This window comes from Xyrauchen texanus, chromosome 48, assembly GCF_025860055.1.
Source record: "Xyrauchen texanus isolate HMW12.3.18 chromosome 48, RBS_HiC_50CHRs, whole genome shotgun sequence".
In the NCBI taxonomy this organism is placed as follows: Eukaryota; Metazoa; Chordata; class Actinopteri; order Cypriniformes; family Catostomidae; genus Xyrauchen; species Xyrauchen texanus.
Window position 1 is genome coordinate 8,092,989 of NC_068323.1, and position 26,457 is coordinate 8,119,445.

General features: G+C 40.3%; 2 protein-coding genes across 4 annotated transcripts; both read right to left on the reverse strand.

Moving 5' to 3' along the window:
• Positions 1-687: 687 nt before the first annotated feature.
• Positions 688-11,680, reverse strand: LOC127639660 (glutaminase kidney isoform, mitochondrial-like). 3 transcript variants are annotated; one of them, XM_052121791.1, is made up of 18 exons: positions 11,425-11,680; positions 11,133-11,232; positions 10,587-10,708; positions 8,168-8,297; positions 8,012-8,091; positions 7,752-7,915; positions 7,442-7,500; positions 6,454-6,486; positions 6,108-6,166; positions 5,958-6,024; positions 5,362-5,412; positions 3,429-3,605; positions 2,461-2,592; positions 2,271-2,363; positions 2,022-2,083; positions 1,836-1,912; positions 1,668-1,731; positions 688-1,197 (listed from the first exon to the last, which is right to left on the reverse strand). In XM_052121791.1, exons 1-18 carry the CDS (start codon positions 11,607-11,609, stop codon positions 1,056-1,058), a joined length of 1,797 nt encoding a protein of 598 aa, XP_051977751.1. In that variant the 5' UTR covers positions 11,610-11,680; the 3' UTR covers positions 688-1,055. The 3 variants fall into 3 exon arrangements, with proteins under 3 accessions (XP_051977751.1, XP_051977750.1, XP_051977752.1); XM_052121790.1 differs by having other exon boundaries at positions 11,133-11,235; XM_052121792.1 differs by lacking the exons at positions 8,168-8,297; positions 10,587-10,708; positions 11,133-11,232; positions 11,425-11,680 and having other exon boundaries at positions 7,748-7,915; positions 8,012-8,072.
• A 5,057-nt stretch (positions 11,681-16,737) lies between these two features.
• LOC127639668 (retinol dehydrogenase 7-like) lies at positions 16,738-26,115 on the reverse strand. Its single transcript, XM_052121802.1, has 7 exons — positions 24,197-26,115; positions 21,596-21,694; positions 20,217-20,279; positions 19,793-20,118; positions 18,148-18,406; positions 17,903-18,066; positions 16,738-17,748 (listed from the first exon to the last, which is right to left on the reverse strand). The coding sequence occupies exons 3-7, from the start codon at positions 20,246-20,248 to the stop codon at positions 17,528-17,530; spliced, it is 1,002 nt and encodes a 333-aa protein (XP_051977762.1). The 5' UTR covers positions 20,249-20,279; positions 21,596-21,694; positions 24,197-26,115; the 3' UTR covers positions 16,738-17,527.
• Between the last annotated feature and the right edge of the window lie 342 nt (positions 26,116-26,457).

Sequence of the window (26,457 nt, forward strand, 5' to 3'; positions counted from 1 at the left end):
TCATTGGTTTGACCCCCACAGCCACCACGATTGTGTCCTTGAGTAAGGCACTTAACTCCAGGTTGCTCCGGGGGGGGGTTGTCCCTGTAATAAGGGCACTGTAAGTCGCTTTGGATAAAAGCGTCTGTCAAATGCATAAATGTGAATGTAAGTCATAGCCTATACACCTAAGATGGTTTGAGGGTGAGTAAATGATGGGATCATTTATGTTTTTGGGTGACCTAAACCTTTAATATGGGGGTGGTGCACTGTTGAAAAATAGCTCCCCATGACCGTTCAAAAGATGGCCGCCAGTGGACTGACTTGCTTGACTTTGGTGTACATCATCCCTGACACATTTTCCCATGATAGTGTGACCTATTAAACATGTACAAGTATTGCCATCTACTGTTAACTTAAAAGAATTACATCTTGCAATGAAATGCATTTTTTAAATATTCAAGGTCCTCATCCATACAGGACTGAGTGATTATCGAATTTTCATGTCCTTTGAGTTTCTCAAGAATGTCATTATTTACCCTCAGACATTTTGAGCAACACCAAAGTCTTCCCAGAGAGTCCGATCCATTTTGTGTCTGATCTGAATTTTCATATTTAGCTTCTTAATGTAGAAAATAATGTATTTGAACATACATGAGTATAATGTACTGTATGTTCCAATCAAAGAGGGATACCGGCATGGTTGGTTTTGTTTATTAGTCACAAAATACTGTACATTCTTGTTCGACCGTATAGCCAAGACATCCAGATTTGCAATAAGGTTAATGCTGTCAAGCTAAAACACATACATAACACAAGCTGTTCACAAAACATTTTATATAAAAAAAAAAAACACAGTGACCATTTTCTCTCCTTTCCATAAATGTGCCCTTATTCTTAGTACACATGATGGCTTGATCTTCAGTTCAAGTCTGTAAAATGACAGCAAATCAAACTCTTCCCTACAGAGAAGATCATTTGGATTGCGACAAGGGCGTAGATTTGGCTTGATCATTGGGGGGAAATGATCGCTGTTTCCATTGTTCATTTTATAAATATGGGGGGATATTTGGGATCTATGCCCCTGATTGGCGGTTGAGGTTGTCTGCATCAGTTTGAGAAGAAAATTGACTGCAGTTCTGTTCATATTCCTGCAAGATCTTCACCACGTCCTTGTATCCAAACTGCATGGCATCATCCCGAGGAATGTTTCCCCACCTGGTTAAGAGATAGGAAGTTCATGATTACCAAATTATGACCCTGTGGTTTGTGTGGGTCCTAATGCCCCAGTATAGTGACGGGGACACTATACTGTAAAAATGCACCGTCCTTCGGATGAGACGTTAAACTGAGATCCTGACTCTCTGAGGACATTTAAAATCCCAATGGCCAAATTGACCCCATTGGCCCTTCTCAAGCATGGTCTCCTAATAATCCCCATCCATTAATTGGCTACATCACTCTACTCTCTCCTCTCCACGAATAGCTGGTGTGTGGTGAGCGTTCTGGCGCACTATGGCTGCCGTCACATCATCCAAGTGGATGCTGCACACCGGTGGTGGTTGAGGAGATTCCCCTGTTCACTGTCTAAATTGCTTTGGGTGTAGTGTCAGAAAAGGGCTATATAAATGTGACGTTCATTCATTCATTCATTCATTCAAAGGTTTGGGAAAAACAGGGCTCTGTACCGGTCTTTTACAAAAGGGTTGACTCTGCAGACCTGTGTCAGAAATAACACAACATCCATGTGACCTGAAACAAAGCAGATAAACAGAACAAATGTATAATCATAATACAAAAATAACATACAGTGTATGACAGTAAAATACGTTTTAAGTTTACAAAAACCTTTTTACCCTCTGCGGCGGCTACATGGAGAGGTGTACGAGAGTCATAGTCCTTCAGCTCCATATTCATGGACGAGAGAGCAAACCTGAGACGAAAGAGAGAGACCAGTCTAAAGAAAAGAATATCTCATTTCCATAGCACTCACATAAAAATCTAAAGCCAGAGTAAAGACATTGTGAATTGTATAAAATGACCTCCTCAGGGCTGAGACATCTCCACTGTGAGCTGCAAACATCAGATTCACCACAGACTTGTTCTAAAACACCAACGAAGCAGATTGGGATTGAGAGAAAAGCAATACTGACATTCATTTCTGGAACAAATATCCAGTCTAGAAAACAGCCTTACATTTATACTTATTTTAAAGACTTTAGGTGAACATGTGTAAGTTATAAAAACATTTAAAATCATGCCGTAACACTCCAATATAGATTTGCTGTTACCCTGTCATCCCCAGACTGTCTGCGAGGGTCCTGCTTCTTTACAAAGTGCCTCAGATTGTCGTAATTGTGGAAGTTGAACAAAGAAACCAGCTCCTAATTACAGAAGGGTAAAAAAATTGCAATTTATTAAAGAACATTGTTTAGTCTGGACTAAAAAAAAGGGTGAGAGTTAAAATGGGAGTAGTATCACCTGACAGAAGCTGATTCCACGGACGCTGTTTCCAATTTTGTCCAGAGGGGGCGACCAACACATGACGCCCATCACGTTCGGCACCACCAGCAGCACGGCGCCGGACACACCTGACTTAGCAGGTAACCCCACCTGAATCATACAGAGATATAGAGATACATGACAAGTGTTTGTCAGACAAAAATGTATTCAAGTTAAATTTAATCTGGCCCAGTTTAAATTGTTCCTTGCCAGCAATGTAAATATGCTATTTAAATATATATATATGCTATTTAAATATGTAAATAACAATAATACAAACTAAGGCTGTCAATTTAAGCAATTTAAAAAAATATGCATGAAAAATATTAATTCAATTAATGATGATAATGTGTAATAATCACTGATCTATGGAGTGGTGGTGGCGTAGTGGCTAATGCACAGGGCTGTTAATCAGAAGGTCACATGTTCTAACCCCACGGCCACCACCGTTGTCCACCATATATATATATATATATACACACACACACACACTGCATATGAACTTTGCTTAAATGAGTTGACATTTACTATATAATCTAGTAAAAAAAGAGTTAATAATGTTGCCAAATTATGCAGATGTATAATGCCGCACATGCCACGATGCCCTCTGTTGGTAGGGAATAGTAAAATGGCCGCCAAAGCACTTCCTGTAACTTCACCTACTGCTGGCAGTTTATAATTCAATGAGTAATCCAGTTATATACTGTATATAGATCAGTGGTAATAATACATTTTTCTATGTTTTTGCAAGTCTCAGTCATCAGGGGGCATTAAGAGCAACTCCAGCTTTATAGACAACAAACAGGTAGATGCTGAAAACCAGTCAAATACGATGCAACCACAGTGAGATGCTCTAAAAGTGTCAGTGTTGACAGAACGCAATCCCATTTTTTATGCTTTCTTTGGCAGATTCATAACCAAAATCAGACCTAGGTTTCTTGACTCACATGAAAAGCGAACTGTCCGGAGAAGTCGTACATCCCGCAGGAGTGCATGAGACTGAGCGTGTTCCGTACAGCCTCGGCGCTCAGAACTATCTCTCCTGTAATTGGACAGATGCCTCCGTTAGCCAGAGTAGCGGCCATCACACTGCCGGACTCGCAGGTGACTTCTATGGAGCACAGCTATGGGATTTTTTTTTTCAAGATTAAGATTAATTAATATAGCATGAATTCACAATTAGTTCTTGTCTGTTAGCTTTAAGGCTAATTTGCATGCTAGTGCACTCTTAAAAGTTGACAAAACAGACAGCTTCCTTTTTATTTACTTATTTATTTATATTTTTATCCTCTTTTCTCCCAATTTGGAATGCCCAATTCCCACTACTTAGTAGGTCCTCGTGGTGGCGTGGCGGAGTACAAGTCTCAGTTGCCTCCGATTCTGAGACCGCCAATCCCCACTTCTTATGACGTAGCTCGTTGTGCATGACACCGTGGAGACTCTGCATGTGGAGGCTCATGCTACTCTCCACGATCCACGCACAACTTACTACACGCCCCATTGAGAGCGAGAACCACTTATCACGACCACGATGAGGTTACCCCATTTGACTCTACCCTCCCTAGCATCAAGGCCAATTTGGTGGCTTAGGAGACCTGGCTGCCAGGGCATGCTGAGGAGTCACTCAGCACGCCCAAGATTCGAACTCATGACTCCAGAGTTATTAGACAGCGTCAATAGTCGCTGAGCTACCCAGGCCCCCAAACAGACAGCTTCTTTAAAAATGTGCAGTCTTACTTTTTCAGGAAGATATAACAGTAGCTAATATCAAAATGTCCATTCACATGCTCTCTTAAATAAGAATGTCCTTCCCCCAAATACCACCTGCCTCTTATTAGCAATAGCATGGTACATGGTCGTGTCTAGAAGGGATCCCTCCCACGTCAATCTCGCGAGATTCTTACACCCCGTTAATTTGAAGTCGCACCGCAACAAGGAGCACTCGTCAAAGATTATTTTAAATGGTGTTTTTTGATGAATAGATAATCTTGATGACCAATTCAAGCTCTAAAATAAATATTTAACAAATTTGATAACATTCAGCTCTACACCTGCTACTGTCATGAGATTGTTGGTCAGTGGAGAAGTAAATAAATCAGTTTGTTAAGCATCTTATTGTTTAGTAGTTACTAATTCGTCCCTTGCGTTATAGGCTTGGGGTTCTAATCCACCCATATGAAACTTCACATTTTAATAAACAAAAATTGCATCCACACCTCAGTGGACATATATCTTGAGTGGGAACACATTTGTTTACATTTTTCTTTCTTTCGACATTAAAGGAGTGTGACGTGCAGAACACGCAGCAACGAGGAGCGGCCACCGCCCATTCTCGTTTTCCCAAATACACCTTGAGGAAATCAACTTTATATTCATTTATTATTATATAGTTTAATATCGGCAGATTTGTCCGCATGGAAAAACATATCTATACCGTTCGTACACACTGAGCCCATGTATAGCGGATGCAGTTTGTCTTTAATGTCTTCGTTTCCACTGTTAGCGCTATTTGAACACCTATAGCTGCACTGTGTGGCAGGTATGTACAACTAGTGTAAATAGTCACTTCGTAATAATAGTTTTAATGTTATGTATTATTGACATATTTAATGCTCTCCGTCATTAATATGCTGAGGAGAGCGGAAAAGGCGCCATAGCATAATAATAGAATGCGCATGTGCGGGAACTCGTGCGAGGGATCCCTCTAGACACGACAATGGTTCATGGCTGTGCTTTAAACTTAAGTTTATTGGCTATTTTAATATAAAGACAAGTCCTGTTTCAAAAGGAAATACATCAGCACAGAAAAGAAAAAAAGCACTTGTCAAGCCGTTCCATGTTGTCTTTCACGTCTAATGAAATGGTGTTAAATGGACCAACCTGGAAGTAAAAGTCCAGTGCATCTATCATATCTGCTCCAGCAGGAAAACACTGCAAAGAGGAACGTCACAATCTCTCAGTGAGCTCTGGAATATTGTTTAGTTAAAAACTTATTTTTAATGTGGGTTCCATAAGGGTTTGATACACACGTGATAAAATGCATCTTGAAAAAATCTTAAATGCATTGTAAGTGTCTGCTAAACAAATAAATGTCATAAAATGTACTGAAGATACAATATAGTGAGAATATACCACAAAAATATGAATATATATTGATCAAATATAATAAAAAAAATTTGCCTAAATATATCAGTATAAATATCTACATTATTTTCAAAAACATTTTTTAAATATATTTAAAATATATTAAATTATATGATTATTTATTTTATAGTTTTATAAAATATATATTACATATTATTCATATTTTTCTCATATATATATATATTTTGGCCTTTTATGTATTTTTAAAAATATATTAAATTACAAAATAATTATGTATTTTCTAATTTAATATATTAAATTAATTTCTTTTATTATTATTGTAAAAATATATGTATATTGATTTTTCACTCTAAGCGATGCATCACACAAACCTTCTTTTCTTTTAAGTAGTATCCTATGGCAAAGTTTCTGTCTCCGGTCTCCTTCTCCGACTGGAACCTGTTAAATGACGATCAAACGAAAATGAATGCCAATTAAACTAAGTGCAAAACTAGTGTAAAGTGCCAAAACGCAAGACTCACGTTGCGTTACTGAAGCCCACATACTCGCTGCCTGTCATTTTCTTTACAAAATCCATCACCTGGGAGGAAAACCAAAACTAAGTATTAATTCTTTGAATAGAAGAAGGCATTACCAAAGAGTTAATAAAGTGTTTGATATCTCCCTTCAAAGGTTGGGGTATACTTAGTTTTTCCACATGCACAGACGTCACAGATGCAGACTGTCCGCATGTCTAGAAAAAATAGGCTGCATGTAAACAGTCTGTGCGTACTATGATGATGACGAAATTTGCATGAGACGTAGCAGCATGCGGAAAATTGAAGTATACTTTGGCCTTTGATCCTCAAATGACAACATTCAACTTACATAGTCAAACTTCTCCGCCTTGTTGGCACCAGGCTGGATAGGAATAGAGAAAATAATACTTTCATACTTCAAAGTAGAGGCAGACGATTAATCAGTGCCGATAGTTCCTTTTTGGAACCTTCGTAATCGGCAAAAATCTATGCAGATAGTTTTCATGATGATTATGTACCAAATCTGAAAGTTTCTGGTTATTAATGGGATTTTGGTTGAACAATAAACTGCATATGGGATTTTATTCATTTAAGACCCTTGTAGCCTCTGTATCTGTGCCCATCATAGTAAGGAAAAACTGATTTTAAACATGATTGGCCCATTAACTGGTTATCGGCCTTCTCCACCACCTTAGCTATCAGTATCTGCAAAATCTACAATCGGTCAACCTCTACTTCAAAGACTACTAATGCATGATATTGTTTAGGTGACTTTTGTGGATTCAAGCTGGTCTTGTAGAACTCTAGACATTTTGTGAGCACAGACCAGGCTAGATTGGTAGGTTCAGATTGGACTGGTTCAACTCTCTAGTTCTGACAATGGCTCAAACACACCTACTGTATATGATGCTTCTAATTGGCTGGTATCCTGCCAAACCACTAATACTCCAGCTCGTAGCTTTTCACAAGTGGGAACCAAGGTCAGGCTAAACCAAACGGCACATGCATCCGAGGCATTTGGTTTGTCCGCACACTCCAGAGATGGAATTCTGGGCCAAAGGTTTTTTAAGCTGACCTGAATTCTTGGCCTGATCCACACATCAATACATATACGTATATCACTGTTTGTTTTGGACTTGTGCAAGAATTTTCAATTGATCTGTGTCATTTTAACAAGCAAATATACACAAACCTACAAACTTCATGCTCTTATTGCAAATGCTGTATAAATACATATATTTATAAATAATTTTGGTTACAGTGGCAGTTTTAGTATCTCTATGAATCTTGCCAACTGAGGTGTCACTTACGGTTTCATCCAATGGTTATTTGTTTACCTTGATAAGTGAACTGATGACAATGGCTCCAGCATTGACCATGGGGTTGTGAGGTTTATCTAGGGATAGAAAAGCAGCATTAAGTAGCATATATGTTCGTATAGAACATATAAAGATAACTTATATCTGTTTCTCAAACAAAGCTATCGTATGGCTTTGAAACACTAATTCAATGGTACTTATTTGTCCTTTTTGGACATATACGGAATGGACGGAAAGCCATATGAGTTTGGACTCACGAATGGGTTAATGATGACAGAATTTCCATTTTGGGTGAACTATTCCATTGCTACAATATTTTCTCACCCACCGTCCTCGCCCAGAGAGAGTTTGTTGAATGTGAATCCACTAGGCTCCTTTCCCACATAACGGTGCACCTGTTCCGTACCGTGTTCGTGCACAGCGATGGCGTATTCCAGTGGCTTCACGCATGACTGCAAGCAAAATGGCACCTTTGTGTCTCCAACTGAGTGCCTTAAACAAATACATTTTACATGCCATAGCTTCATATTAAAAAGTAATACATTATTTTGTTTTCCAAAATTTGTTTACTGGATTAAATCAATGTACCTTTGACCGTCCACTGTGCAGAGAGAGACGGCCCAAAGATCAGGACTAAACTTGGTGAGATGGGGAATGTATTTTGTAACCTTAAAATAAAGGACAATAACAGATTCTTGAGACTCCAACCTAACAAAAAAGTGATCGAGGACATTAAAGACATACCTGCCCGTTGTCCTGCAGCTTTGTTCGTTGGTAAATTTGGTTGATGACTCTCACAAATGCCTCAAACTCTGGAATGATAAACTTACGTCTGAAAGCGAGACTCAGTAGAACAATGTTGCCACCCGCACACCTGTCATGACATCAATCAAGATAATCCAATGAGAACGCTTACATCATTCTCAACTAGTCAAACATAACATAGCTAAATATTTGCAGGAAAAGCCCCAATTCACAAGTGCACTTGATCATATAGTCCTAGTCTCATATAATAAACGTTATTATAAATACATTTTTGCAAACTGACTTTTACGTGCCGTGCTCTTAAGTTTTGCCACAGTTTCCTGGTGAACTTAACACTCTGTAACAGGGGTTCAATGGAAAGGAGGAGGTTGAGAACCAGTTTGACGATATAAATAATAGTTTGAATGATAAACTTAAACAAAAGACACAAACACACACGTGACGGAGCAGCTGCATGTAAACAATCTCTCTATCTCGTACCACCATCCACAGTCGGCCTTTATCCCTCTCAGAGGCTTAATTAGCCTGATAAGGGACCGGGTGTGCAGAATCACCACCCGCCCTCTGTCGTGTCACATTCCTCCCTCATTCTCTCAGACCGGGGAGCCCCCGGCATGACTTACACCCCCCCCCCCCCCCCCTTTTCCCCCTAATTCCCGTCTACCGGCAGTTCGTCCCCACATTCATGAATCTGGGAGGGGACGGGGGAGGGAAACAGAAATAATTAAAATGGGGGGGGGGGGGGGTAATAGTGTAGTACCCCACCAAAAAAACACTGTAAAATTTAAAAGAGAGGGAAAAGGCCAGTGCGGAGTGGCAGTGAGAGCGAGAGGAGAGAGAGAGGGAAAAAAAACACTTACTCGCCGGTTCTCTGATATGCCATAGCTTGGTCCTCGGCCACTCCTCCACTCTCTAACGGACGACAGTCACGCCTCCCTGGGTGGATCGGAGGCAGTCCTCCGGCCCCTGGCAGACAGAACGCCCCGCCACATTCTCGGGGAACAGAAGGGGTATACCCCGCCCCTGGCAGCGGCCCTGACCGCTCCAGGCGGTTGGCTAGGAGCCCCTTCTTCCCTCGCGGTCAACGGCCGTTCCTCCGCTTCCAGGCGGCCGGGCTGCTCCACCGGGGTGGATGGTAGCGGCGAGAACTCGACTACGGCGTATCCCTCCTCCTTCCCGGGTTTCGGCACCAGTGTAATGGGGGTTCAATGGAAAGGAGTAGGCGAGAACCGGCTTGACGATATAAATAATAGTTTGAATGAGAAACTTAAACAAAAGACACATTGTATTACAGACTCGCCTACATTTACACACTTATTCCAACGTGATCAGCTTGCGCAGTAACTCAACTCAAAGAGTGTTGGGTGTGGGACTTGAAAGACCGTGGTTCAAGCCAAGCATGCAAGCTGACACGTGACACGAAATGACTTGATTGCATCAGAAATGTGCTTTTTGTGTCACAATTGCTTTTTTGACATTATTGGTTAGGTTTAGGTGTTGTTGTTTTGGTGTTTTGTTCACCTCTGATTTGCATTTAGGACACGATTGGTTAGGTTTAGGCTAAAGTTTTAGATTAGGGAGGAAAGTTTTACACTTTAAAACCTCCATCTAATATTGACCTCAAAAACTCTGTCATATTACGACACCATTTCACTCGCTTTTGGTGCACATAAACACTCGAACAATATATATAGTGTGACTTGGCAGCGGCCAACACACTCATAGCTTCAGCTGGGCTCTCTCTGCCTCACTCTGAGGTCTGGCCGCTTTTATTTCCTTGTCTCTCACTGCGAACAATTTAACAGCAATTACCAGCAATTCATCTCAAGGGTGAAAACACTTACCACTTCCTCTATCCCCAGACGAACGCTCGACCACGCCCTCCCCTCCATACATGTATTTATACATTTTACAGATCATTTATATCAATGCAGGACCAGTACTAGTATGCGATCTTTGGTAGGGCACTTATATGTTTAAGGGGGGCAACGTTGATCGTATTGCCATTAGTCCGGGGGGGCGAAGTGCCCCTTGATGCAGCCCCCCTTAGGCCCCCATGACTGAAAGTGAAACCTGTATTGCAGTCCTTTGTTTTTGTCTGCTGGTGGAACATGTACAATGGATGATTATAAGAGCGAATAAGTCGTTTGAATGCTGCTGCAGGAATTTTGTTCCATTATAAACAGTTGTTGGCATGGCTTACCAGTCCTTCAGTTGTGTATAACAGGCCGATGACATCGCAGAGAAGACAATGTTTACCATGCAACAATGTCAGTGTTAGCTCTGTTAATTAATATGTATTAAATGAATGTGTGCCGAAGTTCAAATTCAGTGGTGGTTTGTTTTGCTGGCCAACCAGTGGAGACAAATAACAAACATTTGATGTCACAAAACTCACTTTCGGAACAACTCACGATCCATCATGACTTCACTAGCCGATTCCCGGATGGCTTGACGAATCTTCTCCATACAGTCGCGCAGTCTTGGGTCAGAGGTCAGAAGCCCAGTGCTTTTCACAACCTTTAAGATAGTATGTCAATAGACTGTTGGAGCAGCGTGTGTATAAGTTTTACATCTGCTAATGCAATAGGACTCAAATCAGACTTCAGAAGACATGTGTAGAAGGGTTGATTGGGGTTCCCCCCTAAAACTCTCAGTACTGTAACTGAGCCCTTAGACTGAGACTGCACTAAATGTGTCGCCTCTCAGCTGTTGCCTCTACATATAGTGATACTGTACAGTTGTTAGTAGACTGAGAAAACTATGAAACTAAAAGAGCTGTTGTGTATCTAGTCCAGATTTGTTATGGATTAAGTACTAAAACCAAGAGTCGTCTAGGCATGAAATATACAGAATGGCTTTTGTTACTAAAAATACTTCCAGTACAGAATAATTCATATCTAGTTAGATCTTTGTATACTGTATGTGTCAATGAATAACTCACAGCAATGAAGTGAGATACTGGAACTTTCTCGGCTCCTTCAGTTATAGTGTAGAAAAGCATGTCCTCCAGTCCAGAGAACAGATCTCTGTTTTTTATTTTTCTGCTTTTAATAAAATACATATTTTATTATATGCATGCACAAAACATATTGTGCCTCTTGATATTTGCTTATGCATTAGTAGGCTACATTAAAATATTAAAACACTATGCACTAAACCAATTCAATATATGTTTATGCTTTAAATGTTCAAATCTCAGCTTATTTTTTATTACTGTTTAAAATGTGACTTACGAAGGTGGATCTGCGGCGGCAGGTGCGATTAACTCGCGACTCGCGACGTGAATTCGCGATGATGAACTGAACGACGTGCACGAGACTCTGTCATTCGGATAAACGGCGCTAGCTTTAACAAAGCCTTTTGTGAGTAATTCGACAAGTCCAACATTAGACAGTCGTAGAGTCCTGGTAAAGAACATTTCAAGAGTCTCAGAAATATAGAGCTACGGTTCAGAGAGGAAGAACGGGAATCCAACAAGTCCGTGTCGCAGATAACGTCCTCAAGTGTCGCGCGAACAGGTGCGCTCGGAATCCGAAGAGCGCATGAGACTCTTTAGCAACTGTGACGTAGAAAGTTCAAGTCCAGTGTGCCACTGTCAAAACAGACGACAGATTCATCCGTTATGGGTTTGAGGGAACACTTTCTGTGTCTTGTTTAAGTTCAATATTTATTACTAATTAGATAGATTAAGTTTTATTAACAGTGTTCAGCTGACATGAGTTGAAATTGGCATAAATGAAACTTGGTGCTATTTTCTAGGAAGTGTAATTGATATGTGTGGTGTTAAAGGTCAATTATGGAAAAGTATGCATGTTCCTTAAGATATCACCGAAATACACTGGAGGCCAAAAGTTTGGAATAATTTACAGATGTTTGCTGTTTTGGAAAGAAATTGGTACTTTAATTCACTAAAGTGTCATTCAACTGATCACAAAGTATAGTCAGGACATTACTGATGTAAAAAAACAGCACCATCACTATTTAATAAAAGTCATTTTTGATCAAATCTAGACAGCAGCATCACTCCAACACCTTATCATTGAGTAATCATGCTAAATTGCTAATTTGGTGATAGAAAATCACTTGCCATTATATGTAACACAGTTGAAAGATATTTGGTTCATTAAATGAAGCTGAACATTGTATTTGTGTTTGTTTTTGAGTTGCCACAGTATGCAATAGACTGGCATGTCTTACTCGTCATTCAATCATTGTTTTGAGGAATGAAGGCTACACAATGCTTGAAATTGCCAAAAAACTGATGATTTCATACAAAGGTGTAACTACAGTCTTCAAAGACAAAGCACAACTGTCTCTAACAAGGACAGAAAGAGATGTGGAAGATCAGATGTGCAACTAAACAAGAGGATAAGTACATCAGAGTCTCTAGTTTGAGAAATAGACACCTCACATGTCCTCCGCTGACAGCTTCATTGAATTCTACCCGCTCAACACCAGTTTCATGTACAACAGTAAAGAGAAGACTCAGGAGGTATTATGGGAAGAATTGCAAGAAAAAGACACTTTTGAAACAGAAAAACAAAAAGAAAAGGTTTGAGTGGGCAAAGAAACAGACATTGGACAACAGATAATTGGAAAAGAGTGTTACGGATCTTAACCCCATTGAGCTTTTGTGGGATCAGCTAGACTGTAAGGTGTGTGAGAAGTGCTCCGACAAGACAGTCACATCTATGGCAAGTGCTACAGCAAGTGTGGGGATGAAAGGTCAAGTGCTACAGGAAGTGTGGGGTGAAAGGTCAAGTGCTACAGCAAGTGTGGGGTGAAAGGTCAAGTGCTACAGCAAGTGTGGGGTGAAAGGTCAAGTGCTACAGGAAGTGTGGGGTGAAAGGTCACCTGAGTATCTGGACAAACTGACCGCTAGAATAACAAGGATCTGCAAAGCTGTCATTGCTGCTCATGGAGGATTTTTTGGTGAGAAATCTTTGAAGTAGTTTAAGAAGTTCTGAACATTTTATTCAAATTGTAATAGTAATTTTCACGTTATAAATGTCCTGACCAGTGGGGATTTCTTTAAGTCTGCAAGGGAAGCTCAGCTTCCCCTATAATGTCAAAAAAATAATGGTCAAATATGTACTATTGTGTAAACAATTTATTGACTAAAAATGCGTTAGAACACGTTCATCTCGAAGACGAGTTCGTTCAGAATCAGCTACATTACATATAGCAGGTCGGCTGACTCGATTTATTTCTCATACATTCCCGTAGCATCAGTGCATTTCCCTGTTGAAGCCGAGCGTCCATTGACTTCAATGGGGCTGCTCTGAACAGTTTTTTCAGTGCTCGAAAATAGACAGTCATTGGATAAATGCTGCGATTATGTCTCGCCCACGGACGCTCAGCGTCTCTGGGGGTGAATGAGGAGTGGGCTGGCCCGGACTCGGGCTTCCGCATGATGATTGGAGGATCTGTCGAAAGACTGCATCTCCTTTTGATTGACAGCTGAATCTGTACTATAAGAAGTCACTGAAGCTATTTCAGCTCAGTCCCATCATGGATTTCTCAAGTGTAGTCGAAAGACAAACTGCTGCAACCTATTTCTTTATATTTGTTTGGCAAAATTGCTAGTCAATTTGCATAATACATTTCACACAATTATACACCACATTCCTTGTTTCAGTTTTACCAAGTTTAATATATTTTGTTTTAGAGCTGCTCGTTCGTTCGCTCATTCATTCATTCATACAGTAGGCTAGGCTAAGCGTCAGACGCGGTGAAACTGCGCACGATGGCAGACGGTGCTAATATTGTCGACCTGATTTTGGCGAAGCCATTTGAAAGTCTTCCTTACGAGGAAAAAAATAGAATTAAACAGCAGGGCAGATCAACACCTAAGATTGATTTAGTGCAAAAAATAGGGTAAATAAGTTTATAATGTAGGCCGAAAATGAGCTTCCCCTCTTTGAAAGACCAGCAGCCGCCACTGGTCCTGACTATCCATTGTGATCAGTTGAATGCCACTTTGGTGAATAAAAGTGCAAATTTATTTCCATAAGAGCAAAATCTGTACATTATTCCAAACTTTTGGCCACCAGTGTAAGTGTCTTTAGATATCTAACCAATCTCTGTGACAAACAGCAAAGTGGCCGTGGGCCACGTGCACAATCTTTAATCAGCCAATTATAAGACTTTGATTTGCATTTTGCCTGTCAATCATTCTGCACATTATCAGTGTTGCAGCAGTTGATGCGGAACATTCAGGTTTAATGTCATATTCAGATTTATAACAGTTCTCAGCAGAGGGCGCTATTGTCTACTATTGGGTTTGACAACTGTGAATAAAGGAATGGTTCACCCAAAAATGAAAATTTGCTGATGATTTACTCCCCCTCAGGCCATCCAAGACGAGTATGACCTTCTTTCTTCATCAGAACAGGATTTAAGATTTTTAGGAAAGTAACCCAGGTTTTTATTTTCATCCAATGCAAGTGAATGGACACTAAGTTTTGACAGTCCAAAAAGCACACTTAGTCAGCATCAAAGTAATCCACACGACTCCCGCCGATCAAGTAATGTCTTCTGAAGTGAATCGATATGTTTGTGTGAAAAACAGATCGCTAATTAAAATGTTTTAAACTTTATTTTGCCACTTCCGCCATCTCTCTGTAGCTGTTTGAATTGACCACTCGTGTCAAGTACATTCCTCTGTAGTAAACAAAGCGGAACTTCTGAATTCTAATGTAACCACGCCAACGTGATGACGTCACACGACAGTGACGTGAGGCGTTCCGTGTTTACAGGAAGTGATTTTTTTTAAGTTATTAAATTTTTAATTAGCAATTCGTTTTACACAAATGTATTGATTCACTTCAGAAGACATTACTTGATTGGCGGGAGTCGTGTGGATTACCTTGATGCTCACTAAGTGTGCTTTTTCGGACCGTCAAACATTGGCGTCCATTTAATTGCATTGGATTAAGCTATGCTGAAGTACCTGCAATACTTTCCTAAAAATCTTAAATCCTGTTCTGATGAAGAAAGAAGGTCATATACATCTTAGATGGCCTGAGAGGGTGAGTAAACTATCAGCAAATTTACATTTTGGGGTGAACTATTCCTTTAAGAAGCAATGGGATCCCACTTTTTTTAAGGCACAATATTCCAGGACATTTTATGTGCCCAACAAATGCGTCCATTTAAATGGAGCTTTTATTTTGGCTTCATGACCTGATTCTGTGATTCCGTCCATGTTTTCCACATACTAGCCTATATGTGATAACCGCGGTAAAAGCAGACTCCGATTGTTAAATATTTGAAAATGTATTTGCATCCTGAGGTGTAAAGGTCCACAGGGGCATGTTTTGGATTTTTTGCCATGATGGCAAAGGGGTGGCATCCAGTAAGTTCATCTTAACGTTGTTATGGACCGACACGAACGGGTTAAGCCGTTGTGCACCATCTTCAGGACATAAGCAGGGTCCATGTTGGGGTGGCAAAGCTCAATTTTAGGGTGGGAGCTGCCACAACGTGCCACCCTTCTGGCCACACCCCTGAATGTCCTAAGGCCAATTTCCACGCTACAAACTCAGGGTGTGAATTTGTTTTTAAAAAAGTCAGTTGTCCAACCCTCATCGTTGCTGCCGCTCTACTGTTTGTGATGGTAACAATATTGGAGGGCGGTATTTTGGGAAAAGGGGGCGTGTCTAATTCAAGTTCCAATATGGCTAAACATCCCTTACAGCACCAGAAAATCGCGATGTCACAGTACAACAGTACAACATTCCCTGGCATGAGCAAATCACAATAAACTAAAGAAACGTTGTGTGTCTCTGCAACTTTTATCTCAGTGGAAAGTTTTACGTTATGTTTTATTTATTAACAACTACATTTTGCGACATCAAAATGAAAATGTCATTTTTGTGAGAGGTGCCAATTGCTGATGTCGGTAAATTTCCAAAAGCCACTAGCAGATAAGACAAAAAGTACATTTTTGTTTACTGAATTATGTTTATGTGAACTCTGTTAAAATATCCATGTAACTCAGTTTCATAAAAATACATCACATTAATTACTCTAGCAAAACATGTACAGTAGATTACAAACAGGCACAAATTGGTGACAGAATGAGTGACACATTTTTGGTTTGTTCAGACCTAAGGCAATCTCTAAGGGGTTTAAAATCCACTTGTAATGCATGTAAACATGATAAAATTATCTGCAGAACAAGAAAAACAAACATGTAAGTCTACATATGTGTTTCATATCACCCTGTGGCTATTGCCTGGTTGCCCACTAAAGCTAAGCAGGGTTGAGCCTGGCCAGTACCTGGATGGGAGACCTCCTGGGGAAAACCAAGGTTGCTGCTGGAAGTGGTATTAGGGAGGCCAGCAGGGGGTGCTCACCCTATGGTCTGTGTGGGTCCTAATGCCCCAGTATAGTGACGGGGACACTATACTGTAAAAAAGCACCGTCTTTCGGATGGGACGTTAAACCGAGGTCTTGACTCTCTGTGGTCATTAAAAATCCCTAGGGCACTTTCTCGGTAAAGAGTAGGGGTTTAACCCCGGTGTCCTAGCCAAATTCCCCCATTGGCCCCTATCTATCATGGCCTCCTAATAATCTCCATCCCTGAATTGGCTACATCACTCTACCATCTCCTCTCCACCAATAGCTGGTGTGTGGTGTGTGGTGGGCGTTCTGGCGCACTATGGCTGCCGTCGCATCATCCAGGTGGATGCTGCACACTGGTGGTGGTTGAGGAGATTCCCCCTATACTATGTAAAGCGCTTTGAGTTTGAGAAAAGCGCTATATAAATGTAACTTGTTGTTGTTTCATTTCACATATATATCCAACATTATTAGTGTCCATATTAACAGTACTGAAATATCTTTGCTTAGTCTTTAAAACACTACAATTTGCAAACATATTAAAGTCTTTGCAAACACTACCCTGATTGCACACAGAGATTGCCCAGATGTGTATTCGATGTGTTTGTTTACATCTGGAATATGAAGTGTTTACATTGTTTACTCATCTGCAATGCGTCTATATGACGTCAATAAGACATTCATCAGATGATTTAGAACGTTTGTTAATCTGATCTTTTTTCGATATTTAGCAGATGTTAATTCGATTATGATGCTTTTCAGATAAAAATAACTAAAACAGACATCTCGGAGATGTATGTGTGCTATCTGAGTAGAAAACACTTCAACACCCACTAACCTAATTCAACTAATCCCAAACTAGGCAACCATAATATCCTGAAATGGAACATCATCCAGTTCCATAAGAAGAGAACAAAAGCCAAAAGTGAAAACAGGAATAAAATCAGTTAATGGAATCAAGTCCAAAATTATTTTACCAGCAATCTAAATCTATACGCCTTTGGCCGGCTTTGGCATCACCAGCTTTAAGGCAATGTCTACAAAGCAAGCGGGCATATAAGACAGGGGGATCCATAAGAGCTTGGCATCCCAGCCTGCACTGTAGCGTGTTCTTGGGTGGACTGCCAGCAGGGCGTGCTCCATGCAGTTGGTCACTTTGCTGAGGTCAGAGTCGCATATGGTATTCATGATTAGTCTCTGGATATTGATGTCTGGAAAGTTGAGGAGAAAGGCCAAAATGTAAGACATTTATTTACAGTAAAGTTTATTGAATATTTTTGTAATCTTTGAAACCCTCAAGATGTGTACTAATGTTCAGGCTATTTATTGCAAAGGCAGAAATGGCTGTAAGCCTAAAAAACATACATTTATCCAGGTATTTATCTCCGTAACTCTCCTTGACTTCAGGAGTCAGTTGATTCCAGAGGCGGTGCAGTTCCCTCTCAATGGGTTCCAGACTGGTCACCTGCGTCTTGAAGAATCCTGGTTCGATTATGCACACGTTGACCCCAAAATACTGGATATCCCTCCTAAAATTACAAAGAGAGTTTAAAATCAAGATGTTTCCTTCCAAAACAGTTCAAATGTTCCTTTGGAAGATGATACAGTACCTGAGACAGTCGGAGAAACTCTCCACCCCAAACTTTGAGATGCAGTAGCCGCCGCCGTTAGCTGCTACTCTGCCCAGCACGGATGCCACATTAACCACTCGCCCACGAGCCTTTTTGACAAGAGGCAGGAAGTTCATGGTCATCTCAATCACACCAATCATGTTGACTTTGAGGGTGCTTTGGAAGTCCTCGATTTTCATCCACTCAGAGGGACCCATGGGAAGAGAACGCCCAGCATTGTTCACCAGACCCCAGAGTCCTGGAAAGTTTGGAAATATCAAAGTCAACATGCGGCTCCCTTTGTTGTTTTGCTGTCCAACTTAGGGTTGGTGTCCCATTTGGTCATTTTGGGGGGCGCACAAGTAAAATCTAGGGGGGCATTGACTTAGATCAAAATAAATTTTTCTTTACAGAAGTAATACGATTAGTAGCATACGCCATTTTATGACGACTTTAACAGGGTCACACATGTTTTAAAAATGTTGCTAAAAACATGCTTTGAAAGTCCTCCATTTTCAGAGGGACTCATGAGAAGAGAACGTCCAACATTGTCCACAAGACCCCAAAGTATAGGGTTAGGGTTAGGGGATATCAAAGTCAACATGTGGAACTCTTCGCCACCTGTTTGTGGAGTAGATGGGGAGAGGGTTACAAGGAAAATCTAGGGGGCCAATGCCATCGGAAAGGATTGACAGATTGATAGCTCTTTCTCGATTCTGTTCGTGGTGGTGCATGGCCATTCTTAGTTGGTGGAGCGATTTTGTTTTGTTAATTCCGATAACAAACGAGACTCCGGCATGCTAAATACTTAAGCGGTCTGTGCGGTCGGTGTCCAACTTCTTCTAAGGACAAGTGCCATTCAGCCACGCAAGATGGAGCAATAACAGATCTGTGATGCCCTTAGATATCCGGGGCTGCACTCGTGCTACAAAGGGTGGATCAGCGTGTGTCTACTCTGCGCCGAGAGGCGGGGGTAACCCCCTGAACCCCACTTGTGATCAGGACTGGGGATTGCAAGTAATTCTCATCATTGAGGAATTCCCTGTAAGTGTGGGTCATAAGCTTGCATTGATTAAGTCCCTGCCCTTTGTACACACCGCCCGACGCTGCTACCGATTGGATGGTTTAGTGAGGTCCTCGGATGGGCCCAACCAGGGCTCCTCGAGGGCCTTGGCGGTGCGCCGAGAAGATGATCAAACTTGACTATCTAGAGGAAGTCGTAACAAGGCAAAGAACCACCAGCCAAACCCCCTCTCATTTCGATATCCGACTGGGGTTAGGGGTGTCCTTCTTGGTCGTTTCAGGAATTTTGAGAAGGGGGAAGGCACAATTAAAATCTAGGGGGCAATCCGGCCATGCTCTGAATTAACTTTTGCTTTTCTGTTTCTTTTTATAATTGTTTTAACATGCTTTGGAATTCCTTGATTTTTGTCCATTGAGAGGGACCCATTGGAAGAGAATTCCCAGTATTGTTCACAAGACCCCTAGGTCCTGAAAAGTTTAGAAGATTTCGAAATCAACAAGCTTGGCCCTTGGTCATTACTTTTCACCTTTTTATTATTTTTTGATTATTCAGTTTCTTTCTAATAATTGTTTTAACATCAGGCATATGAAAAAGAACATTTTGGATTCACAGTAAACCTACCTTTATCTCCAACTTCTGTTTTGGTCCATTCCACAGCTTTCTCAATGCTGGTAGTGCTGGACACGTCCAGTATGCAGGTCTTCAGGAACGGTCCCGTCGCCCTTTTCAGATCATCTGCCCCCTTTTCCGTGAGACACCCAGCCAGGACGCGGAAACCGCGTTTGTCGAGATGTTTGCAAAGTAGGTGTCCAAAACCAGAGTCACAACCAGTCACAAAGACATGTTTCTCCGTGACCTTGTTGACCTCCAGATTGTCCCGGTAGTACCAAATAAGAGCCCACAGCAGCACAAATGCTCCCAAGCCATATGTCAGTGTGAAATCATTTCTGTGAGTACAAGAACAGAGTATATACACGTTTTTTTATTTATTTGCTTCAACTCACAGTATTTTGTTAGTTTAGCTGTTAGATGTACATGCTCTTACCTTAAGTACTCGTACATCGTTTCTGCCTCCATGACTGACTTTGCGAAGATGTTTTGTAAAGAGCTGATTTTGGTAGAATGCCAGATATGTTTAAGACAAAAATAGTGCAGGTCTAATTAGCGCAGGAAGTTCGTAGAGCATAAGGGTGCAATTCCTTTAATCACCACAGGGCAAGCTATACTGGTCAACTCTCTTAAGCGAGTATGCTAATTTGCTGCTAACAAGGGTTAGGTTTAAGGATTGGGTTAGGGTTTAATCTCCCATTTTTCTGAGTTACAGAGAGCGAGGGTTACTTTCTAGCCAATACCAATAAAATAAATGCACCATTATTCAAGATCAGTTTCATTGATGAGTTTGACAAAATAACAAGTAGAAATTGAAGTCACTCGGACATGGAGTTTTAAACATTGTTGACCATCGTGCATGGCTTGTCAATGGTCTTAGATTATGTAGTCAAAGGGCACTAACATACGTAAGACCTTCGCTTTTCTAAGCACATGAAAAATCTTGAGCTAAGGCTCTTATGAAACAAAGGGGACACAGAGGTTTAGAGAATGGGTTACGAAAAATGGAAAAATCCAGTAAAGATTAAGATTAAATTAGTAAAGAAAAGGGAAGAGGAGTCATTCATTTAAACAAACAAGAGGACAAACCCTACCAAAGAGACAACTTAAGCCCCATTTTTAGAAACGTTCACCATTAATCATCGAACAAACAGGACTATTCAACTTCAAGATTAATATCAGTCATAAATGTGCTTTCCATTATTAAATGCAGCTATTTAAAGGCAAACAAGCACAATATTCCTCAACTGATTCCTCAGGTGTAACATTTGTGACTTAAAATAGCTAAAAAAAATCTGAATTTTTCAGTAAAAAATAAACCAAACAATCACACCAACGTCTAAAATCAGAAGTAGACTGATAGTAAATATATTTCATGTAATAGCTCAATTACTTAATAATGTCACATATGAGGTCCTAAAAACTGTATCTTTATTAATTATTGAATTAATAAAGATATTCCATTTATTTGAAGCTGAAATTTCCTTCAGATGAATCATGGCTCGACACAACGACAGGACGGTCCTGAAACGTCTTGATATTTCATGTCAACGCTCCTTGTATACATTGCTTTTCATGTAAACCTTATTAATAATGAAATTTAATTTGTTTTGTTTTGGGGATTTTTGTTATTGTAGTAAAACCTCATTCTCTCGTTGTTAGTAAAAAAACTAACATTTAATGGTCCTTATTTAAAAGTGAATAATTAAATAAGTTATTAAAAGCATGCTAGCTCACATCTGATTGTTAAAAATGTTCATTGGGTAAAAATCAGAAGCTCTACATTTAATTAAAGCAATTAATTAATGGTCCTACCTTTTTCCCTTCTTGGAGTTGGAGCTGCAGGTTCTGAGTGTATTTGGCAAGTGATTTGAAGTGGGACTGCCTCTGAGGTTTATCCCTAAAGCTGATCCTCTAAAACAGGGACACAATTTCTAATCTCCAATCACTGTGTATTGCAGTTTGTTCATTTTCAATGTTTGTGTAAGTGCAATACCAAAATAGCAGGGGTGGGAGGAACAGTTATAGGAATGTTCCGGGGATCAATACAGGTTAAGCTCAATCAACAGCATTTGTGCCATTATGTTGATTACCACAAAAATAAATATCGACTCGTCCCTCCTTTTCATTAAAAAAAGGCAAAAATCAAGGTTACAGTGGGGCACTTACAATGGAAGTGAATGGGGCCAATTTTTAGAGGGTTTAATGGCAGACGTGTGAAGATTATAATTTCATCACACTAAAACCATATTGAGTATTTTCAACAGTGAGTATTTTAATGTTTAAGGATTCACTTCCATTGTAAAGGCCTCACTGTTACCCAGATTTGGGCTTTTTAAAATAAACAAGCGATATTTCGAAGTCGATTTTTTTTTTGTTATCTACATTATGCCACAAATGCTGTCGATTGAGCTTAACTTGTGTGTCGTATCTAAGTGTGCTGCACAAGCCCTCAAAATTGAAGCCAAAACGTCTCGATGACTGGTCATAGTATAGGTCATAAACCCCGCCTCCCCATGTTATTCAACGGGACGTGAGACCAACTAAACAATTAAATTACACTTCACATATCTTTTTTCCAAAGATAGTTTCTGTCATTTACTGTCGTTTCTATCACGTCGATGTCTTTTCAAGTGTTTGTTTTCAAAATAAGTTTGTTTTTAGTTATTTGATGCTATAAAAACGCTGCTGTGACATCATGATTGACAGTTGTGATTGACAGGTTCTCTGAGTGAAGTAGTCACTGAAGCACCAACTGACTTTTGTTCGGGATCTTCGGAGGACTGAGGAGATTGGAGCTTTAAATTTAATATCTACATTTCTATAATTAATTATTTCACACCATCATAAGTCAAAAGTCAAAAGTGCAGGGGCCTGTGCTTGCGATTGATTCAGCGAGAGTGAGGGCGGGGCCTTGATTTCGCGGCTTTACTTCCTGCTCACTACAGCGCAGGTCTGGTCCCGAAATCGCGACTGCGCAGACTCAAGTCCCAAGATGTCAGAGCCATATCGGGACACTGGCGGCTTCAGTTCTCACCAATGGAAAAGAGCGAAGGGGCGTCGTCCATCTTTTTCTACAGTCTATGGTCGTATTGCTTTAGTGAAGTGCTAAAAAGCTAAAAAGAGTTAAAAACTGTTAAAGACTTAAAAGAAATAGCTTTTGATTACCAGCAGTTGTAGGATCTTAAACATACTTTGATCTGAAATTAAATGTAATTCATTTTGACAAATTTGAACCTAAATCTTACATTTTGAAAATAATAATAATAATAATAATAATAATAATGGCCAACTACCCATTTATTCTCATCACTTTTATAAACATTTACTTTTACACCATTTAACAATTAATTTACTTTCAACTTCTATGATTTTATTAAATGGTGACCATTTACATGATTTAAAATGTACACTTCCCCTTCTATATACTCCGATCATCCACAGCATTAAAACCACCTGCCTAATATTGTGTAGGTCCCCCTCGTGCCACCAAAACAGTGCCAACCCGCATCTCAGAATAGCATTAACAATTGTAAAGAGAGGTTATATGAGTTACTATAGAAATACAGAAACCAGCCCGTCTGGAACCAACAATCATCCATCTAATCAGCCAATCGTGTGGCAGCAGTGCAGTGCATAAAATCAGGCAGATACGGGTCAGGAGCTTCCGTTCATGTTCACATCAACCATCAGAATGGGGAAAAAATTTGATCTCAGTGATTTGTAGCGTGTCATGATTGTTGGTGCCAGACGGGCTGGTTTGAGTATTTCTGTTTCTAGAATTTACACCGAATGGTGCCAAAAACAAAAAATATCCAGTGAGGGGCAGATCTGTGGACAGAAATGCCTTGTTGATGAGAGAGGGCAACAGAGAATGGCCAGCGTTAGTAGTTATTATAATTGTTATTACAGAAATTACTTACACTGGTCGCACTCCAATCTGTCCTCCCGTGACCCCTTAAACATACATGTTTTTCCTTGTGTAAATAAAAGCAATCCTATGATTTCGAAAGACTGAAGAATGTGTGGATTATATAGCGTCACAGTGTGTGTGAATTTGAGGATTATACATTAGGTAAAAAATTAGCAACACGGTTATAAAAGTGACCCACAAAGACCTTGCATTCAAAAATCTATTTTAGTACACAGATACGTCGACTATGAAAGCTAGAAGGGTCTTCATATTCTTGTTACTTTTTTCTCCAAAATTAATTTGGGGTGAACTATCACTTGGACATGTTTTTGTGAGATTCAGACTGGTAATGCAATAACATAGTAATGCAGCATTTATAACATAACTTTTTATTCTATACCCAAAATCATTGTACCAGTATAAGGACGGGTACAGTAAACAGTCAACGTAAGTTTAATCTCAAATCTAAAACATAAAACAATATAAAACAAACACAGACACACATGCAACGAGGCCATGTGCGTCTCTCTCTCTCGACCTGCCGTCCCCGGCTTCCCTTTATCTTGCTCTCCCGCTGATCAGCTGAATCACGGCCTGGCCACGCCCTCTTCCTTGTCACACTCCTTCCCTGCCCGATTTAGGCTGGGGCACCACCGGTCTGATTAACTCCCCCCCTTATCTCTGGAGGGGAGACGCTGCCCTTCCGGCCTTTCTAGCTGGTGGTTCACCCCGTCTCCTTTGAACCTGGGGGGAAAATGAGGGGAGGTGTGGGGAGAGGGAAAGGGCGAGCGCAGACACAAAGAGAGAGAGAGCTCCTCCTCCGGCAGATGGCAGCGAGTCCTCCGGCCCCTGGCGGACGCCAGCTTGCTCCTCCCCAGTGGACAACAGCGAGACCTACAGCCCCTGGTGGACGTCAGCTTACTCCTCCCCTGCAGATGGCAGCGAGCCCTCCGGTACCTGGCAGACAGAACCGCTCCTCCCCTTCTTCAGCGGGCGTCTCTCTCTCTCTCTCTCTCTCTCTCTCTCTCTCTCACTTGAACTGGCGTCCTTGGCTCCCCTTTATCTAGCTCTCTCGCCGATCAGCTGATTCAGCACCGGCCGTGCACCATCATGGCCCGGCCACACCCTCTTCCTTGTCACAATCATATTCTAGAAAACTAACATAAAAACAAACCAGTATTTCAGAAACAAACAGCTGTTTTAGCAGTTCTTTGCCAATATAAATGAGACGGAAATGTATTAAATAAAAACTGTCCTTCTGTCCATTTCGGATTTCCACAAGTAAAGTTTGTTCAGGAGGTCGCAGGCTGAACTGGGCCTTTGTGCACATACTCCAAAGCTGTCGCGATTGTCCTCGTGTCCATCTCGATACTTCTCGCCCAGTTTTCCACTTCTCCAATTTCCTGAAAAAATGTCTCCAACAAAAGGGTAATAAATGGCAGTTTGGATTAGTACCGCCTCTAATTTAGTAATCAAGATGAACCTGGCTTATAACTCTTATATTTAAGGCGGTGTATCTTTAAGGTCTGGTTGAAGTTCTCCACCATGCCGATCCACTGGGCCGTCTGCTTGGCAAAGTGACTGGCCTGCGCCAGAAAAGTCTTCCCCTCATGGTCCAGCTAGGCCTGCGCCACCCTGAAAGAAAATATTAACAGGACAACAAAACAAAGATCTAATGTTGATGCAAAATAACCATGCATTAAACATGTTTCCATTTTTCATGTTGCGAGAACAATGCTCAGCTGTATCAGAAAATCACCCGACATTAAGATTGTCCACCAAAGCCTCTGATAAACATGTTGTAGCTGCTATGGCCTCTTGCCTCCGCCTCTCTGCACCCAATAAAACCACTTTATTACCATTTAAAAAGTCAATACATTTATTAATATATGGCAAAATGTATTATAATTCCACAAAATGTAATGCTTTATTTATTTTATGAATTGTTATCAATAAATGTATTAATTATGTTCATTTGTAATTACTAATGCATTTGCATTATAATGTAATGCAAGAGAAAAAAAAAATTTGAAGAGAAAAAAAAATGTCACGTTTTTTTTTTTTTTTTCACCTTGCGGTTCAGGGCTTCCGTACTTTTCCCTTCATAATGTACACAAAAAGTGACAAAATTAATGCAGAAAAATTATTTATATAATATAATATTTACATCAGGGTTTTAACTCCATTACTTGCACTATAAAAACCACAAATAAAGATGTTGCTTTATATTTATTTTTAATAATTGCACATACCTTGTAACTCTTTCCTTTCGTTTTGTTTAGTTTGGTGTTCTTTTAATAAACGGGAGAGCATTTAGCCTGTTTAATGCAATGGAAGATAAATGTTGATTTCACCCTCAAGATAAAATTAATCTTATTTGTTTTGCCTTTACAGAGCTCATATGACAAGCAAGTCTGACAACATACGGAGACCGCGAAAGGACAAAATATCCTTACAGCGTTTCAAAAGTCAATTTCAAAATAAAAGTCCCTTAGTTACCATTTAATTTAAAACGAACAGGAAATCAAAAGGGCCTAACCACACAAATGAACTATCAACTAACATTGAAGGCCTTTAAACAAGTGGTAAACCGTCTTTGGGGGCATTCACAAGTCTGTGCAATAAAGAAAAGAAAAAGGAAATAAACACAACGCAGGTGTCTCTAGACGCATTTTTTTTTTTAATTGAAGGTTTTGTTTTTTTCTCCCATTTTCTTCACCAAACAAAAAACTACTGTATCCGTTTCAGTTCATATGGTGATCTT